This window comes from Mesoplodon bidens (genome assembly GCF_964165515.1).
Source record: "Mesoplodon bidens genome assembly, chromosome: 6".
Classification (NCBI taxonomy): Eukaryota; Metazoa; Chordata; class Mammalia; order Artiodactyla; family Ziphiidae; genus Mesoplodon; species Mesoplodon bidens.
This window is the reverse complement of record NC_138162.1, coordinates 7814811-7832916: the sequence shown is the minus strand read 5'-3', so window position 1 is coordinate 7832916 and position 18106 is coordinate 7814811. Positions and strand designations below refer to the sequence as shown.

At 50.7% G+C, this 18106-nt stretch overlaps 2 protein-coding genes across 7 annotated transcripts in view; one reads left to right on the top strand and one right to left on the bottom strand.

The window, feature by feature from the left end:
* Positions 1 to 5210: 5210 nt before the first annotated feature.
* NAIF1 (nuclear apoptosis inducing factor 1) lies at positions 5211 to 10497 on the bottom strand. Of its 2 annotated transcripts, XR_014016172.1 has the most exons (3): positions 9523 to 10497; positions 7349 to 7874; positions 5211 to 6130 (listed from the first exon to the last, which is right to left on the bottom strand). XR_014016172.1 is itself a non-coding variant. In XM_081238086.1 (2 exons), the coding sequence occupies exons 1-2, from the start codon at positions 10031 to 10033 to the stop codon at positions 7402 to 7404; spliced, it is 984 nt and encodes a 327-aa protein (XP_081094212.1). In that variant the 5' UTR covers positions 10034 to 10497; the 3' UTR covers positions 5211 to 7401. The 2 variants fall into 2 exon arrangements, 1 of the variants encoding a protein (XP_081094212.1); XM_081238086.1 differs by having other exon boundaries at positions 5211 to 7874.
* A 611-nt stretch (positions 10498 to 11108) lies between these two features.
* SLC25A25 (solute carrier family 25 member 25) overlaps positions 11109 to 18106 on the top strand; it is a gene marked incomplete at its 5' end in the record, with an annotated part of 32442 nt that continues 25444 nt past the window's right edge. For 2 of the 5 annotated variants that reach the window (XM_081236743.1, XM_081236742.1), the window contains one exon: positions 11109 to 11482. In XM_081236743.1, the coding sequence (XP_081092869.1) occupies positions 11228 to 11482 (255 nt within the window). The remainder of the gene's footprint in view (positions 11483 to 18106) is intronic. The other 3 variants (XM_081236746.1, XM_081236745.1, XM_081236748.1) reach the window with 2 other exon arrangements.

Here is an 18106-nt window from a genome sequence, read left to right as displayed (position 1 = left end):
AGGAGGACTCTTAACAGATAGTGGATGTGAGAGGTGAGGGAGTAGGAGGAGCCAAGGATGTCACCTGGGCAACCAGGGGAGGGCGGTGCCATTCGCAGAGCTGGGCTATAGCTGGTAACAAAGTGGACAAGGTCGCTGAAGCCAAGAGGCTCCCAGTGAGGGGTCAGTTGGAAGACAAGCAAGTCCACGTGGGATGAGAGTTAGGGAGCCGACGGCAGGGGCTATGGGAGTGCACAGCAGCGGGAAGCCTCCCTGGGCTGGGGAAGGGTCTCTTGAGCTAGTGACATCCAGGCTGAGCCCTGAGGGCTGCCCAGGAAGAGGCGGGCAGAGAGGGTGACCGTCCTGAGTCAGCAGGGAACCAGTACATTGCAGCTCAGCCTCTAGGCCTCTGTCGCTGGACAGGCCATTCTGAGAACCACGTACCCCTTTGTAAATACCACACCAAGTTCAGCTCATCCCTAACCAAGAGAGTGAGTTTGTCCCTGCCTGTTCCTCTCAACAGCCACCTTGCCACCCTCCAAGGCCCTAACTGATTGTCTAGAATTTTTCCCGGAATCAGGAAGTCTTTTCAGTGAGATTTCCAAGTGGGTCTGCACAGATGGTTCCCACCTTGGCCCCGGACTCCTTTCTAATGTATAAGGATTTCCAGAGTTAAAAGAGTCAAAGTGACCCAGGTCTTGCCAACGTTTTTCTCCTTCTATTTTCTCCTTCTAATATCTTGACTCAAAGCTACAGGAATTGGAATAACTTCAATACATTCCCTTGCAAAACTTGGGGAGCTCCCTCGCCTCCTGACTGGTGGACTGCAAGGAGTCCTTAACGAGGAGGAGAGGTTATCCTTCGTGGGTCTAGAGTCCTGACACCAATTTATAATAAAAGCAGCATGTTAGCTTATTTCCAACGATGGCCACCATCAGGTCCTCCTCTCCCTGTATCAGTAGCCACACCCCCATCAAGAGGTGGAGTCTAGGTACTTCCCTGGTGGCCCAGTGGCTAAGACTCCACGCTCCCAATGCAGAGGGCCTGGGTTCGATCTCTGGTCCAGGAACTAGACCCTGCATGCCGCAACTAAAAAGATCCCGCATGCCACAATGAAGATCCCACATGCGGCAGACGAAGACTTGGCCCAGCCAAGTAAATAAATAAATAATTTTTTTTTTTAAAAAGAGAGATGGAGTCTATTCCTTCATTCCCCCGAATCTGGGCCAGCCTAGGATTGCATGACCAAGAGAATATTACAAAGTGAAGCTGTGCCAGATCTAAGCCTAACCTTTAAGAGGACCAGCAGTTTCCACTTCTTCATTCTCGGAACCCCCAAGCACCATGCTGTGAAGGAGCCCAAGCAGCTGCATGGAGAGGCCCAGGTAGAGGAGAACTGAGGTGCCTACCCCACCCCTGGCCCCAGATGACAGATTCAGCAGAGTGCCTAGCCCTCATATAGCATCAGCTTACAAGACATGAGAGGGAGCCATCTTGAAAGTGGATGGGCCCCCAGGTCCAGTAGAACTGCCCCAGCCAACACTGACAAGACAGTGACAAGCTGTTCTCTCTGAGCCCTGCTCATCCTGAAAAATCATGGGCAAATAAATGATTATTGTTTTAAGCCTCTAAGTTTTAGGGTGATTTGTTACACAGCAATAGCTCACTGAAGCAGTTACCATTATTTAGCACCTACTATGTGCCAGGCACTGTGCTAAGTATTCTGTGGGCATTAACTTGTTAACTTCTCACATCAACCTCGTTAGAGAGGGATTTTTAGATATGGAAGCCAAGGCTTAGAGAAAGTAAATGACCTCATGCCAGGGCATACAGCCAGTAAGAAGCAGGCTGACTCCAAAGACCTGGGACACACTTGTGAGGAGTTTAGCTCCTGGCCACAAACCAATGTGTGAGCTTTCAGGCCCAATCACAGGCCATTTCAAAGGCTTTATGTGGAAGGCCTCATGTGCTCTTATGCAAAGCTGCATTCCTAGCCCAGGAGCTTCCATTCTGAGGCCTCAGTTGCCTCGGCCAAGACCTTCATGTCAGGAGGAGTGGGGAAACACTTTGCTCTGACTCCGTACTTTTTCATTCCTGGCCCTTCCTGCTCTCATTCTCCCAATACACACACAAGTCCGTAAAGCAGGGGCTTCCCTCAACAGTGAAATGATTCCTCATCTGCAACACATCTGACCCTGCCCAGCACTGTCCCATGGGGAAAAATGCAACACTGAGAGAGCTGGCACTTTCTCCTCTTGCTTATATCATCATAGTAAGTGATTAAAAACTTGACTGTTGGGCTTCCCTGGTGGCGTAGTGGTTGAGAATCTGCCTGCTAATGCAGGGGACACGGGTTCGAGCCCTGGTCCGGGAAGATCCCACATGCCGTGGAGCAACTAAGCCTGTGCACCACAACTACTGAGCCTGCGCTCTAGAGCCCGTGAGCCACACCTACTGAGCCTGTGTGCCACAACTACTGAGCCTGCGTGCCTAGAGCCCGTGCTCTGCAACAAGAGAGGCCACTGCAGTGAGAAGCCCGCGCACCACAACGAAGAGTAGCCCCCGCTCACCGCAACTAGAGAAAGCCCACGCGCAGCAATGAAGACCCAACACAGTCAAAAATAAAATAAAACAAAAAATAAATAAATTTAAAACAAACAAACAAAAAACTTGACTGTTACTCTCATTTGGGCTTGTTGTCTACTGTGACACACGGCATCCCAGCTTTTTTTTTGTTTTGGGCTGCGCTGGACAGCTTGCAGGATCTTAGTTCCCTGATGAGGGATTGAACTCCGGCCCTTGGCTGAGAAAGCACCGAGTCCTAACCACTGGACCGCCAGGGAATTCCTGCATCTCAGCTCTGACAACTTGTTCAGCCCACCTCTTTCAGAGCCCTTGTAGCCAGAGCCTCCTGTGTGCAGCCCTTCCCCTGCACTGGCCTTGGTTCCCATGTCCCACTCTACCTTCAATCCTTCCTACTCTCTGCTCCCTGTGCATCTTCTGTAATCTGCCCCAGCCACTTTTTTTTTTTTTTTTTTTTTTTTTTCGGTACGCGGGCCTCTCACTGTTGTGGCCTCTCCCGTTGCGGAGCACAGGCTCCGGATGCGCAGGCTCAGCGGCCATGGCTCACGGGCCCAGCCGCTCCGCGGCATGTGGGATCTTCCCGGACCGGGGCACGAACCCGTGTCTCCTGCATCGGCAGGCGGACTCTCAACCACCTCGCCACCAGGGAAGCCCTGCCCCAGCCACTTTTGACAGAGCTCCCATTGTGATGTCAAGAAAAGACGCACGGGGACTTCCCTGCTGGTCCAGTGGTTAGGGCTCCAAGCTTCCACTGCAGGAGGCATTGGTTTGATCCCTGGTCAGGGAACTAAGATCCCGCATGCCACACAGTGCAGTCAAAGAAAAAGAAAGAAAGAGAGAGAGAGAGAGAGAAGGAAGGAAGAGAAAGAAAGAAAGAAAGATGCACTAGTTAGCCCTTTGGAGTACCAGATACTGTAATAACAACGGCAGCAGCCGGTATTTATTGGGCACATGCTATGTCCTCCTCGGTTCATGCTAAGTGTTTTACGTACATGATTTCATGAAATGAGTTAGTACACACAATACTTAGAACAGTATATGGACATAGTCAGTGCTCGATAAATTGTAACACCTCATAACACTCCTGTCAAGTAGGGACTATTATTCATCATCCCCAATTTATTATTTCTTTTCCTCCACAACGTGCCTTTTTTTTTTTTTGCGGTACGCAGGCCTCTCACTGCTGTGGCCTCTCCCGTTGAGGAGCACAGGCTCTGGATGCGCAGGCTCAGCGGCCATGGCTCACGGGCCTAGCTGCTCCGCAGCATGTGGGATCTTCCCAGACCGGGGCACAAACCCGTGTCCCCTGTATTGGCAGGCGGACTCTCAACCACTGCACCACCAGGGAAGAACCCCTCAATTTATTATTTTTTTAAGTTTTTTTTTTTTTCCGGCTGGGCTGCACTGCATGCAGGATCTTAGTTCCCCGACTAGGGATTGAACCCATGCCCCCTGCAGTGGAAGTGCAGAGTCTTAACCACTGGACCACCAGGGAAGTCCTCATCATCCCCATTTTAGAACTGAGAAAACTGAGGCCCAGAAAACTTCAGAGATGCGGTGAATAAGGGGTGGAGCTGATCTCGGGCCCGAACCTGCCTGATCACAGGGTCTCTCCACGCAGAAGCACTGAGACTTCCATCAAAAATGTAAAAAGTTTTGGGACTTTCCTGGTGGTCCAATGGTTAAGACTCCATGCTTCCACCGCACGGGGTGTGGGTTCATCCCTGGTTGGGGAACTAAGATCCCACATGTCACGCTAGTGAAGCCCACGTGCCTAGAGCCCATGCTCCGCAACAAGAGAAGCCACCGCAATGAGAAGCACACGCACCGCAACGAAGAGTAGCCCCTGCTCACCGCAACCAGAGAAACCCCGGGCACAGCAACAAAGACCCAACGCAGCCAAAAATAAAAATTTAAAAATAAATTTAAAAAAAAGAACAGCGGTTAAAGAGATGGGCCACCCCAGGGTATAAGATAGCTGTGCGACTTTAGGCAAATTGTTCAACCTCTCTGATCCTCAGTGACCTTATCTGCCAACTGAGAACAGCATTAGTACCTAATTCATGGGGCTGTTGCAAGAAGTCAATAAGGTAATGCCTGTAACGCCTGGGCTCAGTAACTGTCAGTTTTTATTATCACTAAATATTGGAGAGAGTGATAACTGTCCAGAAAGGCTGGGCTCCCTCCAGAATGAAGGCCAATCTCAAGTGAGAATCTCTGCTTAGCAGGACCGCTCAACTGTGGAAGAGAAACTCCTGAGAACCAGCCCTCCCTGGGCCATTATCCTGATTCCATCTGAGTTTGTCTTCCAGTCTCTGAGCCAAAGTTCTTAACCTTCAGAAAATATCAGAATCATCCAGAGAACCTGTTTACCATGCATATTCTTAGAGCGCTCCCTCCAGGAGTCTCTTCTAGGTTTTAGATGAGGCCAGGGATTGGTTATATTAAAAACACCCCATGTAATTCTCATCCAGAGTCTGAGACACTGCCCTAAACCAGGGATAGGCAGCCTTTTGTGGAAAGGGCCAGAGAGTAAATACTTCTGGCTTGTGGGCCAGATGCTCTGTCACAACTACTTAACTCTGCTATTGTAGCAGAAAAACAGCCAGACATTAAGCAGAAGAAGGGATATGGCTGTGTTCCAGTAAAACTTTATTTACGAAGACAGGTGGGGGGGCCGGATTTGACCTGTGAGCCTCTGCTCTCTGCCAGCCCCTATCTCTTCTATATATAACCAATGAAGACACAGGCATGTATATCAAAAAAAAGTGATATTTCTTTAATTTAAAATTATGATCTGGGAAGAACCAGTCAGTTGAAGCGATCCAAGCTTCTTCTTTATACCCAGTTGGAACAGACACAATACTGGCTCAGATTGCCAACCCCAGAGAAAAACCAAACCAAGCTGCAAACCCTCAGGAAGTCCCCGAAGCTACCCTGATGGGGCCATCAGGCTCCATGGAGGGAGGGCACCCAGGCTGCCAGGGGCTGCTGCTTTCCAGCCACACTGAGAAGACCTTTCCTTCTGCAACCCAACTCCCTCACCAGCCTGATTCCTCTCCACTGCTCTGTAGCTGGCACTACACATGTCCCCCACAGACAGGATGGTGGTAAAGCAGTCACCTCCCAACCACCTTTGGGGGCATCTTCCCGTAATTGCAGCAGTGGAGCTGAGCAATTCTTAACGTGCCCAGAAGGGCAGCACCTTTGTTGTTTAGCTGAGATCTGGAGCCTTGAGTTTTTTGTTTGTTTGTTTGTTTTTTGCGGTACGCGGGCCTCTCACTGTTGTGGCCTCTCCCGTTGCGGAGCACAGGCTCTGGACGCGCAGGCTCAGCGGCCATGGCTCACGGGCCCGGCCGCTCCGCGGCATGTGGGATCTTCCCGGACCAGGGCACGAACCCGTGTCACCTGCATCGGCAGGCGGACTCTCAACCACTGCGCCACCAGGGAAGCCCTGGAGCCTTGAGCTTTAACCATCGGTCACGTGTGGCCAAGGCCTCGGCAGCAAAATGGCAAACTTGGGAAATGATCGGGAAAGATGCAAGGGTCTCGGTAATTGATGGCGATTCTGAAAATGAAACAGACAAATGCCATCTGGGTAAAGTCCTTACAAATGGGGAGGAAGCATCAAGTCAGAACAGTGAACACCACCTCCTTCGGCACTCCGAGGTCGGTCTGCTCTTCCCCGAGCACAGAAGTCCAAGGTCCCACTTCTTAGCTCAGTTTCAATTCTCCCACTGCATACATTCAGGGCCAATCAGGCCTTCAGAGTCACCTAACCAGTCAGTGGGAATCTCACAAGAACACAAGGCGCTGAATACTGTGAGAACAGAGTCCAGGGTGCGATGCTGAGCAGGCTGTTTTCTGCACTGAGTTTTGGAAATGCACAGTCAGTAGAGAGGAAAGGAGGAAGGGCGTGGCCAGAGTTGCCCTCGGAAGCCTTCCCAGAGGGGTTCATGAACAGAATAAATACAACTGGCTTGCAGCAAGCCTTCTGGAAGAAGCCAACAGGTCGCCTCAGACCCACTGCAGTGGGGCGATAAGTAAAATTTACAGCACCCAAAGCCTGATGCTTGACCTGAGTCAAAAGCTGTTGGGACAAACCACCAAAGGGCTGCCCGGGGACGCAGTGGAAGACCAGATGGCGACCAAGCTGTCCCCACCACACACAGAATTCCTGAGCCCGATGGGCTGCAGCCTGGGTGTACGGCAGGGGCAGCCCAGGGCACTAACAGGGCCCCCGCTGTGCCCGGGTGCAGTGGGGTGGGGGGACAGCACGGCACTAACTAGAGTCCCCTGAGAACTGAGGCACAGTGAGAAGGAGAAAAGGGTGGGGTTTCCTCCTCAGGCCCAGCTGTCACTCTGCCTCCCAAGGGGAGGAAGAAGATATTTTTGTGCTATTGCCAGCACCACTGATGTTATCTTACTCCAAAGGATGGCACCTGGGTGGGGGGCGGGTATTTCCGCACAGACCCCCAAGCTGTGAGATGGTCCCCAGTGAGGGCCGACAGTTGTTCTAGTCCAAGTCTGGGTCATGTCACAAGCCCTGGCTCATGACAATATGGGTCCCATCACCAGCACCTGACCCCCACCTATCCAATCTTCAGGTTCTTAGCAGGACAGCTCAAGGGGTAGGGGGAAGAGAGTTTGGGTCCCAGGAACCCAACAAATTCTTTTTCCCAGTCTGCTTCATTTCTAGGAAACCGTGGACCCCTAAATGTCTATCAAACTGGGAGCCGTCCACATGGCCAGGCCTAGACTGAGGCCAACCACACAACCCACTTACAAGACCACGTGGTGTCATCCATTCACAGCAGAAGGCTGGCTCGACCCCTGCCCTCACTGGATGATGCTGTCTGGCTGCCCATTCTGGGCCACCTGTCCAGGGTCAGAGGCAGTGGTGGGGCTGGGCATGTTGCTCTGCAGGTAGCGGCGGAAATCTTTGATCATGGGCCGGAGGACCTGGATGAGGACACTCAGGGCCGCCTGGGTGCCCTCCATGGCTTGAGCCTGGCGCTCTTGGGCACAGGCCTGCACCTCCTGGGAGCGACGGATCATCTGTAGCAAGTCATTCTGCTGCTCCAGGTGCTGGGCAATCTCCTTCACATGCAGGTTGGTGACCCGCTGCTCCTGGATCAGCTTGGCTGAGTTGAGGGCTATGCGGCTCTTGAGCGCCTGCGGCTTGACGGAGGTGTCAGCATGCTGGGCCATCATCTCCACGGGGGCCTCCGCTGGCAGGGGTGGGGGGGCCTCGGCCGTGCAGTACTCTACCACTCCCTCCTCCAGCGTGTGATAGGCGGTCTCTGCGGGGACTGTGGGGAAGAAAGAGCAAAGGCAGTGGCAGGTCACCTTCTAGAAAGAGTGAGGCTGGCCGTGTGGGGTGGGGAGGAGGCCATTAAGCCCTCCCCTGGCTTTATAGCCTTTCATATATAAATCTAGAATCTAAGGGGTTTAGAATCTTAATCTACTTAATAACCAAAGGGCCAGCCCCAGATCTGGCAAAGGCAAAGATGCTAATAGTAAGACCAGCAAAAAATGTAGAGCGCCTACTATGTGCTAACCCTTTGCACTCTTTAGCTCCATGAATCCTCATAATGACACCAAGAGGTAGATACTGTCACATTCATTTTCAGAGAGGAGGTAGACTCAGAAACATGGAATGACTTGCCTAAGGTCAGCGGATTCATCAGGTCCAGGAAGAAATGCAGGTCTCCCCCAGTCAGAGTCTGATGCGTTCATAATCACCCCCACTGAGCTGCTTCTGGCTAATAAAGGCAGAGCCACATGCTCCCCGAAGTGCCCCACTGGTCCAGCCTCCTTCAGTGCTTTCTTGACTTCCATGTCTTTTATGGCTAAGCAGAAAAGGAGGTGGGAGTGGGAAGGCAGTAGCTAAAGTGCCCAATAAATGCCTCCCTGTCTCCTTGACCACCTTGGTCAATGGAATACCTAAAGGTCCTTCCTCTTCCAGGATAGCAACTGATTTAGACCAGTGTTTGATCCCCCTTCCCACCTCCATATCCTTGAGAAATATGACACTGTGGGGTTACGGCACTCACACACACACACACCCAATTCCCCCAAGCCCCATTGAGAGTCACTGATCGAAACAGTTCCCAGCCCATCACAAAGAGCACTTAACAGTCATTGGTGCAAACCTTTATCTGAACCAAAAAGTCCAACCAACCAGTTTTGATGTCATTCATAGCCGAGAAACTTTGAAGCCATTCTAGCTGGGCTGTTTGGGCCTCCAAGCATGTGGGAAAGGTCAGTCTTCTCCGCCCTTTAATGCCAACATCCACTGTGTGCCCCCAACCCCACCAGGAAACCCCCTTTCTCTTCTGAGTCCTTAGGTTCTCCCAAATGACAGTGCAGTTATTCATATATTCGTCTTATCTGTCTTACTAGAATATAACCGGCCTATCTCTTAGACACCTTGGTAATCCCAGTGCCGAGCCCAGCGTTTGGCACAGAATTGCCCTAATGGTTGATGAGTGAACAGAAGGGTAGATTAACACCTGGAACCATGAGGTTCCTCAGCAGTGCCTGATGAATGTCCACCACACTGAACACCAGAATGTCTTTGTCCAGAATCGATGTCCACCTACCTATTTATTCAACAAATATGTCCTGACTGCCTACTAGGTGCTAGGCCCTGTGTTAAGTCCTGTGGAGATATAAACATGGTCTCTGTCTTCAAGGACCACACAGTTCAGTCATGGACATGAATGGTGGCAAAACAGTGGAGAGCAAGCCAGCCCGTCAGAAGTCCAGACTGCGTGCTGAGGAAGTCCCAGAGAGAACAGGATCACTTCTGTCTGGGGATCTCTTGGAAGGCCTCAGGGTCTTCCAAGACTCCCATCTGACCTTTGACCCTTGGCAGCCAACCTTCCCTGGGCTGCCCCAGCTCTTGCTGGCCCTTCCCATTTAGGCACGCCAGACTGGGTGGGAGAGGTCACTCACTCTGTGTCAGGGTGACCGTGGCTGCGGCTGCAGTAGCCGTGGGTCCAAGGGCCACGGGGTGGATCTCTGTGGTACTGGGCAGGCTGATGATGGTGGCCTCACCCAGCAGGTTGCAGATGCGCTGTTGCATGGGGGTGAGCAGTACGGGGGCTACAGCTGGGCCACCAGCGCCACTGCCACCACCTGTCCCAGGCCCACCAGCTCCGTCTTCCTCAGTGGGCCCTGGGCCCTCGCCACCCTCCACAGCCGCCCGGACCTGGGCAACCTTGCGACGGACCTCGGTCTTGAGGTCAGACCACTTCTTCTTGACCTCAGGCAGCTCCCTGCGGCAGGTGGCCACGGCGTTGACCCTTCTCAGGATGCCATGCCATGCCGCGCTCTTGGCAGCCAGAGGGACCCCAGCGTTGAAGTGGTTCACCAGCAGGTGCTTCTTCAGTTCCAACTCCTCCACGATGATCTCCACCTCTCGCTCAGAAAAGTTCATCTTCCTTTTCTTGGCTGGGACGGCCATGGTCTCTCCCCACCTTGCTTTTTAAAGAAACTACAATCCCCTAACTGCCCCAATTCCCCTTCTCGCCTTCCTCGGCCTTGCTCCTCACCCACCCCCCCTACAGGGGATAGGCCGGCCTTGTCCAAGGCCAAGTACCAGGCCTTTGGTAACCCCCCTTGCTACGCAAAGTGCGTAGGGCCCAGCCCCGACCGGCCCAGCTGCTGCCAGCCAGCTGCGTAATGGCTTCCTGAATCTGCCTCTTCCGCCGGGATGTGCGGAGATCCGCCCACTTCCCCTCTTCCCGCCTCGCAGCCCTTCTCCAGGGGGACCCGCCCTCCCGGTTGGTCGCGACTCAGATATCACGTCGATCACTAGTTCTTTCGATCTGTCGCTCAGCTAAAGAGCATGCCTACTTACTGGAATTGGCCTGATCATTGGTCTAAAGGTGTGTCTGTCGCTACAGAGCGCTCCACCCAACCTAGCCTTTACTCACTTCCATTGGAAAGTTGTCCTGTCGTTCAATCATCAGTATTACGACTTTTACGCCGTTAAATTCAGCTATTTTATTGGTGGTTTTAGGGAGTTAGATTACCAAAACCCGGCTTCCTGAGGCTTCCTAGTGCTTTCGGTCTTGAGCCGTTAGCCAGTTAATTTTCAGTTCCACCCAATGGCGCAAACTCTGCCTTGCAACCGCAGCTCACAATTGCTCCTCACGCAAATCCTACTTCCCACCGGAGAGTGCGATCTCTCCTTACACGACGGCCCCTCCCATCCTTACGATTTCGCCGTCTAAACAGCGTTTCTCAATGGAAATAGGACGCGGGGCCTTCCGCCTGCCAGTCACATGACTTATGCCTATCGCACAGTGATTTCCTCTCTCCGGCCCGGCTCAGCCAATCCCCGCCTCCCTCAGTTTGAATGGCCCCAGGCTGAGCCGGGATCGCCCCGCCCTCTCCATTGATTCGGGTAGTCAAGGGCTGCATGGGCAGTCCTCGGTGGGAGGTTCCGCCCCTCCGGGTGGCCCTCCGGGTCTGTGACTGGTCGGCGTCGTGCCTGGGGGCAAGGCCATCCAGGCGGCGCGCGGCGGGGCGGGGCTCCCGGAAGCTGCCCATCCCGCCCGCTTGCCGGCACCTCGGAGCCCGCGCTAGTGGACTGAGGACACCGGCGTGTCTTCCGCGCTCTCCCCGCCGGCCCGTCACCCCTGCCTCGCGCCCGATGGTGAGCAGTGTGTTGTGCCGCTGCGTGGCTTCCCCGCCGCCGGACGCCGCCGCCACCGCCTCGTCGTCCGCCTCGTCGCCGGCGTCCGTGGACCCTTGCGGCGGCGCCGTCTGCGGGGGCCCGGACCACCGGCTGCGCCTTTGGAGCCTTTTCCAGACTCTCGACGTCAACCGCGACGGCGGCCTGTGTGTCAACGACCTGGCCGTTGGACTTCGGCGCCTGGGACTGCACCGCACAGAGGGCGAGCTCCAGGTAGGCAACACGCACCGTCCGCATGGGCGGGGAGGGGACCCCTGCACTTCCGGGAGGTCCAGGTGACAAGTCTGGTCTGCACGACCGGCTTCTTTGGCAGTACGTTGGAGCTTGGCAGGCTTGGTGGACGGCCTCTCGGACCGGCTGGGACCTCCGGAGTGACAGACGGACACCCCGTTTATGCCCTGTGGGGAGTACAGCTCCTTCTTGGCCTCTGTGGGCGCTTGGGCCAGGGGGAAAGGCTCTCCCTGGGTACAGGTGGGCACCTTCTGGGCATTCTGATGGTAGAAAAGCCCCTTTTTGCTGGGGCTTTCCCCAAAGTAGAAGGCCAAGTCGCAGGAGTCCGGCTTATGTCACCTTCTGACCTCAGGACTAAGCTTTGATGCTCCCCTCTACCCATCGTTAATGGTTTCATCCATCCTCGTCCAGGAGCACCCCTCCCTCCCCTCTCGTTTCCATGCCAGTGGTGGTCCCTGATCTGGTTCCTCTCAGAAGCATGTGGGAGTTGGAAAAAATGGGAACTGAGGTTTCAGGCAGATCGTGACATGTAGGTGGTGAGAACGGACAGTTCTCATGGGTTAGATTCATCCCCACTGACATGCCTATCCAGAAAATGGGATCGTGATCTCTTACAGGGTTGCAGATTAGAATGAAAGAATCTAGGGGAAAATTCGTCGTAAAAGTGAAAGTGTGGCCCACCTAAGAGGGGATTTTTTCCCCTTGTCCTGGAGTGGGCACCTGACCAAGGGGGAAGCGGGGACAGAGATGTGCTGTCCTTTCTGTATAAAAACCTCAAGCAGAGGCTGGTTCTTCCCCTTCTGTCTCTCATGGTATGTTTTCCTATCTGACTTTGTAGCTGTAGCTGCCCTTTTCCAGTATTTTATTTATTTATTATGGCCTAGCCTGATTTATAACCTGGAGGAAGACTACTGAGTATTTTAAGTAAATTGTTTCTCTTCTAAGTTAGTTCCTTTGGTCCATTTGTACATACCGCAATTACAGAATCTCATAGCTAAGTGTGAAAAAAATTTTTGGTAAAACGCCAGTGAGTTAAACCAATTAGTTTGTTTAACTAGGTGTAGGTGTACATAAAATTTTTAATTTTACATTTTACATAAAATTTTACATAAAATTTTTAACTCATGTCCAGAATATCTTGGATCAACATCCAAGCTATGTAACCTACTTAGGATAAGCCTAGGAAGACCAAGATTAACACTGTGCAAGGTAGAATCATTGGGTTAAGTCCAACAGGCTTAGAGACATGTTTTTTTTTAAGTCTTTTCAAGTGAGTTTTATACAAAATGGTGTTGTGAGCTGGATATTTTCCAATCCAGAACTGATGAATAAGTCACTTGGAAAGACAGGATGGCTGAACTCAGAGGGTCTGTGTCTTATGGGCTTAGGGAGGTGTGGGCCTAGGAGAGCCCCTTTCTGCTTTTATGAACCTACCCACCTGGCATATGCCACCAGGAGCATCGAAGGTTCTTGGCTACGGGAGTGTATTCAGTGTTTATACCATGCTTTGTGCCTCACCTGGAGTCACAGTGTTTTTTCAGTTCATGGCACATCTGATATTGATCCTAATCCATTTTTTTGGCAGTAAATTTCTAAGGGCAAATAAGGAGAAGGTGATCATTTTTCTTTCCAGTATTGAAAGGAAACCTTTTAGATTAGCCAAAGGGAGCCTAGCCCGTCCGGGTCACATTGGCTCTAAAATCTTTAACTCTGTGGCTAAGTTCTACCATCTGAAACAATTCTTTTTTATCCTTTCGGTGTATGGCTTTAGTATGGACTACTTCTACTTTCAGCTTATGAATGTGAAATTATACAGCTTTGAGAGATTGGGAATGATCCATTTTATTTGTTTATTACCTGTGGCGGAGCACAGGCTAGTCTGTGGCGAATGGTTTAAGTATTAGAGAGAGAACCTGCCTTTTTGTGAATAGCTGGGCAACAGGAAGACACCCTGCCTCATGAACCCCATACCACTTCCTGTTGCAATAGTATCAGTATTAGCTACATGCAGGAAAAGTAGTGCTTCAGTTTTGCAGAAGTAGCAAAGGCAAAAGAGAATTTGGGGGGCCCTTCAGTTCAAAATGGGTTATCTGCCATGGGAATAGGCATTGAAAAACACAACATCAAACTTCGGTAGCTGCTTCATGTAACCCACAGGACCAGTCTGAGGTGCTAGGGTTTGCACGGGAATCAGCTGTGAGGGCTTATCAGTGGGTGATGGGTGAACCAAGGCCTTGTGACTACACACAAAGCCTCCCACTAGCTAAGCACCACTGGGTCAAGTTTTCTTTAGAAAAGAACCAGCGATTTTTGGCATCTGCCTTTGTTTCAGAAGGAATTGGGACAGTCGAGAAAAATTTACTTAAAATGGCAGTGGGCAGAGAAACCAATGGCAGCCAGCCAGAGAAATTTTCTTTGTAAAGGGCATGTGAGCAAGAAGCCTGTCCTGGGACAAAAGAAGGGAAGAGTTTATTAATGACAGAAAAAAGATGATGACAACAGTAGCAACTTTAGGAGATGAGACTTCAGCTAGAGCTAATTATAGCATTGCCTATTTAAGGCATTTTCATGTGACCAAACAAAATCTCTGTCTGAAAACAAATTTAAAACATAGGTTAGAACTCAGGCAGCCAATTAGGGAGAGAACACAAGCTGTGTTACATGTCTTCAGTTGTTCCTTCAGCTGAGGCTTGTGGGGCTCTCCTAAGGGGCTGGTGTTTGATGCAGGTGAGGATTCTAGAAGATGGAGGGGTTGAGGTTGCATATGTGCCATCTAGTTTGAGCCTCACAAACTGGGCTTTGGGGAGAACTTGAGGAACAATCCTTTTAGAACCACACCTGTTATTCCCAAAATAGATTTCAGGATTATCCAGAGATTATCCTGTCAAAAATGAGGATCTGCCCTGCCCTAAATCTCTCCTTGACCAGAGCAGTGTATAGGAGGCAGTCTCTGTTGACCTGAAATAATCGAATGGAAGGTCATTAATATCAAGTTGGTATTGCTTAATCAGACAACTGTTGAACTCTATACCTTTTCAGTGTTTGGCCATTTGTGGGGCAGGTATTTGCATAAGTAGCTGGACTTAGGTAAGACAGTCTACAGAAAAAGAGCCTTTTCCATAGAAAAGGGGCAGACATAATTTGGTATAATAGAATGACACATTAGAAAAAGAAAAATGCTCTTTGCAGACTGGATTGAGTTCACATATTAAACTGATTGTGTTGTATTATAAAATTCCTGGCTTGGAGAAATTATCAAGTTAACTAGAGGATATTTTTTTTTTTTTTTTTTTTTGTGGTACGCGGGCCTCTCACTGCCGTGGCCTCTCCCGTTGCGGAGCACAGGCTCCGGACGCGCAGGCTCAGCGGCCATGGCTCACGGGCCCAGCCGCTCCGCGGCACGTGGGATCTTCCCGGACCGGGGCACGAACCCGCGTCCCCCGCATCGGCAGGCAGGCTCCCAACCACTGCGCCACCAGGGAAGCCCCAACTAGAGGATATTTTTAAAAATTAGTTGATATCTGGACTTCCCTGGTGGTCCAGTGGGTAAGACTCCATGCTCCCAATGCAGGGGGCCCAGGTTTGATCCCTGGTCAGGGAACTAGATCCCGCATGCATGCCGCAACTAAAAGATCCCGCATACTGCAACTAAGAAGTCTGCATGCCACAACTAAGAATCCCACATGCCGCAATGAGGATCCCACATGCCGCAACTAAGACCCGGCGCAACCAAAATAACTAATAAATAAATATTTTTTTAAAAATTAATTGATATCTGGAAAAGTGGAGCCAAGTACCCTGATCCTAAGACTGAGTAATAAATAAGAATATACCAGAGTGGGCCTGATCTGGACCTTCAGTGGATGAATTCCTTTGATCTTCAAAGAGCCATCAATTGTTGAAGCCTCACAGAAACCACGGGGGAATGAGAAGAACAAATATTTTGCTGGTATTCATTTCTAGCCCAGCTGAGTACACAGCCGCGGGGTGAATTCAGTGAACAAAACTGTACTCAGAGAGGACTAGTCTCATTAAACTAAATCTGAGCAGACTTTTCATTTGTTAACCATTTCTTCTACCAGTGTGAATTTCGCAGAACCGAAGAATTTAGTCTCAGACAGGTCACTGGCCATCATAGGCCAGCCTCCCACCCAGTGTGGGAGGCATTCCTCCTGTGGCATCCTTCACAGAGGGTCACCCAGCCCATTCCTTTGTGGACCTAGTCGGGGCCCTTGTGAGTTCTTTCTTAGATCAGACTGAAGTCCAGTCTGCTTGCATCTGCTACCCATTTGCCCCAAGGGTACCTTCAGGAACAGCCCAGAAACGTGATCCAAGGGTCCTTGAAAACAGCTGTCTTATCTGAAAACAGCTATCCTCCTGTAATCTCTGCTGCTGCTCAAAGCAGTAGATTTCACCATGCACTTCTTCCATGGTATGCTGTCCACACTCCATGGTCCCTTCCCTGAGGCAGCGTGCCCTGGAGTTAAGACTACAGATTTTCCCTGGAAACATTACACGAAGTGAAGGAAGCCAGTCACAAAAGACCATATATATTACATGATCCATTTTCTATGAAAGTCCAGAATAGGGAAAGCTGTAGAGACAGAAAGTAGATTAATGGTTGCCTAGGCCTGGGAGCGGAGGGGAACGGAGAGCTAGGAAGGGGATAACTAATAATAGGTCTGGGGTTTCTTTTTCTGGGGGGCGTTCTTTTTTTTTTTTTTAATTTCCAGCCGTGTTGGGTCTTCATTTCTGTGTGCAGGCTTTCTCTAGTTGCGGCGAGCAGGGGGCTGCCCTTCATTGTGGCGCGTGGGCTTCTCATCGCGGTGGCTTCTCTTGTTGCGGAGCACGGGCTCTAGGCCCACGGGCTTCAGTAGTTGCAGCACGCGGGCTTCAGTAGTTGTGGCACACGGGCTTAGTTCCTCCGCGGCATGTGGGATCTTCCCGGACCAGGGCTTGAATCCGTGTCCCCTGCATTGGCAGGCGGATTCTTAACCACTGTGCCACCAGGGAAGCCCGAGGGTTCTTTTTGAGGTGATGAAAATGGTCTAAAATTGACCACGGTGGTGGTTGCACATATCTATGAATATACTAAAAGCCATCAAATTGTACACTCAAATGGGTGATTTGTATGGTATGCAAATTATATCTCAATTAGACTTCTTTAAATAACCCAGTATGGTCTTTGTGGTATAATGTTAACCTGGGTTCAAGTATTGTCTGTGCTGCTTGCAAGCTATGTGACCTTGATCAAGTTACCCAACCTCTCCAAGTCTTATCAGTGCCTCCTTATCTTGGTAGTAGGAATACCTACTTCAGTGGGTTTTTGTGGGATTGAATTAGAAGAAGTACAAAGAACCTGGGACAGGGTTCGATACAAAGTGACTTTTTCCCCCATCGAGTCTGAAAATAAGATGCCCACAGTTGGTCGTATGCTCTACATTTTTTCCTTAGGTTGCTAAGGTGAAAAGCGGGCTAGAAAGAAGGAGAAGGTCTGGGGGATGTGGGTAGTAAAGGGTGTGTCAGTAATAAAGGGTGTGTAGCACCCAGGGAGAGCACAGTCTCCTGTCAGCTGACAGGGCTGCGGAAAGCCTGGGCCCTGTAGCTTTTAGGAAGATTAAAATAGAAAAAGAAAAGAAAAGAAAAAGAAACCCCAGTGGCAGGAGATTTCTAAGAAGTGGTCAAGTCACTCTACACCCAATGATGTCTTTGGCCCAAATGTTTCCCTGGATGGAAATGGGCCCCCTTGAGCACTGCTCTTGTCAGCCTGTTGCCCGTTTCATGAGCCATAGATGGTCTTTTCTCAAATATAGAGTTCACTTTGAGGTTGTGAAAATGGAAGCTTCAAGTAGAGCTTAATTAAAACCTTTGGAGATTATGTCACTCACCTCACTAGTGTGTAGAAGTGGGACTGAGGCTGGTTGAAAGCAAAGGCAGTGGCAGAACCCAGGATTTGGACTCTGCCCAATTTAGCTCAACATACACTGCCTCCTTCCTTCCGTGGCTGGAGGTACTTAACTAATCCTTAAAACTTTGAGGCCTGGGCTTCCCTGGTAGCACAGTGGTTAAAAGTCAGCCTGCCAATGCAGGGGACACGGGTTCGATCCCTGGCCTGGAAAGATCCCACATGCCGTGGAACAACTAAGCCCGTGCGCCACAACTACTGAGCCTGCGTGCCACAACTACTGACGCCTGCGTGTCTAGAGTCCGTGCTCCACAACAAGAGAAGCCACGACAATGAGAAGTCCGTGCACTTCAACGAAGAGTAGCCCCTGCTCACCGAAACTAGAAAAGCCCGCGCACAGCAACGAAGCCCCAACACAGCCAAAAGAAATAAAAAATAAAAATAAATAATAATAATAATAATAAAAAACCTTTGAGGCCTTTATTTTCACAGTTTGTGACAAGGAAGTATCTGTGCCATGACACCAGCTGAGCGTTTTAAGACCCCCATGGTGCTCAGGAAGCAGGGCCTGAAATGATAGATATGCTCTGGGCTATAAAAGACTCAACACAATACCTAAAAAAAGAATTTGTTGTCTTAAAGTGCGCCTTCCTTTAAAATAAATGAATAACAAAGGTAGGACAGAAGGAGCTTCTTATCTG

Coding starts and splice junctions, on each gene's coding strand:
- NAIF1 (XM_081238086.1), bottom strand. CDS start 10,033: ATGGCCGTCCCAGCCAAGAAAAGGAAGATGAACTTTTCTGAGCGAGAG. Junction 7,875..9,522: donor CACGGTCACCCTGACACAGA/GTGAGTGACCTC, acceptor TCTTCCCCACAG/TCCCCGCAGAGACCGCCTAT.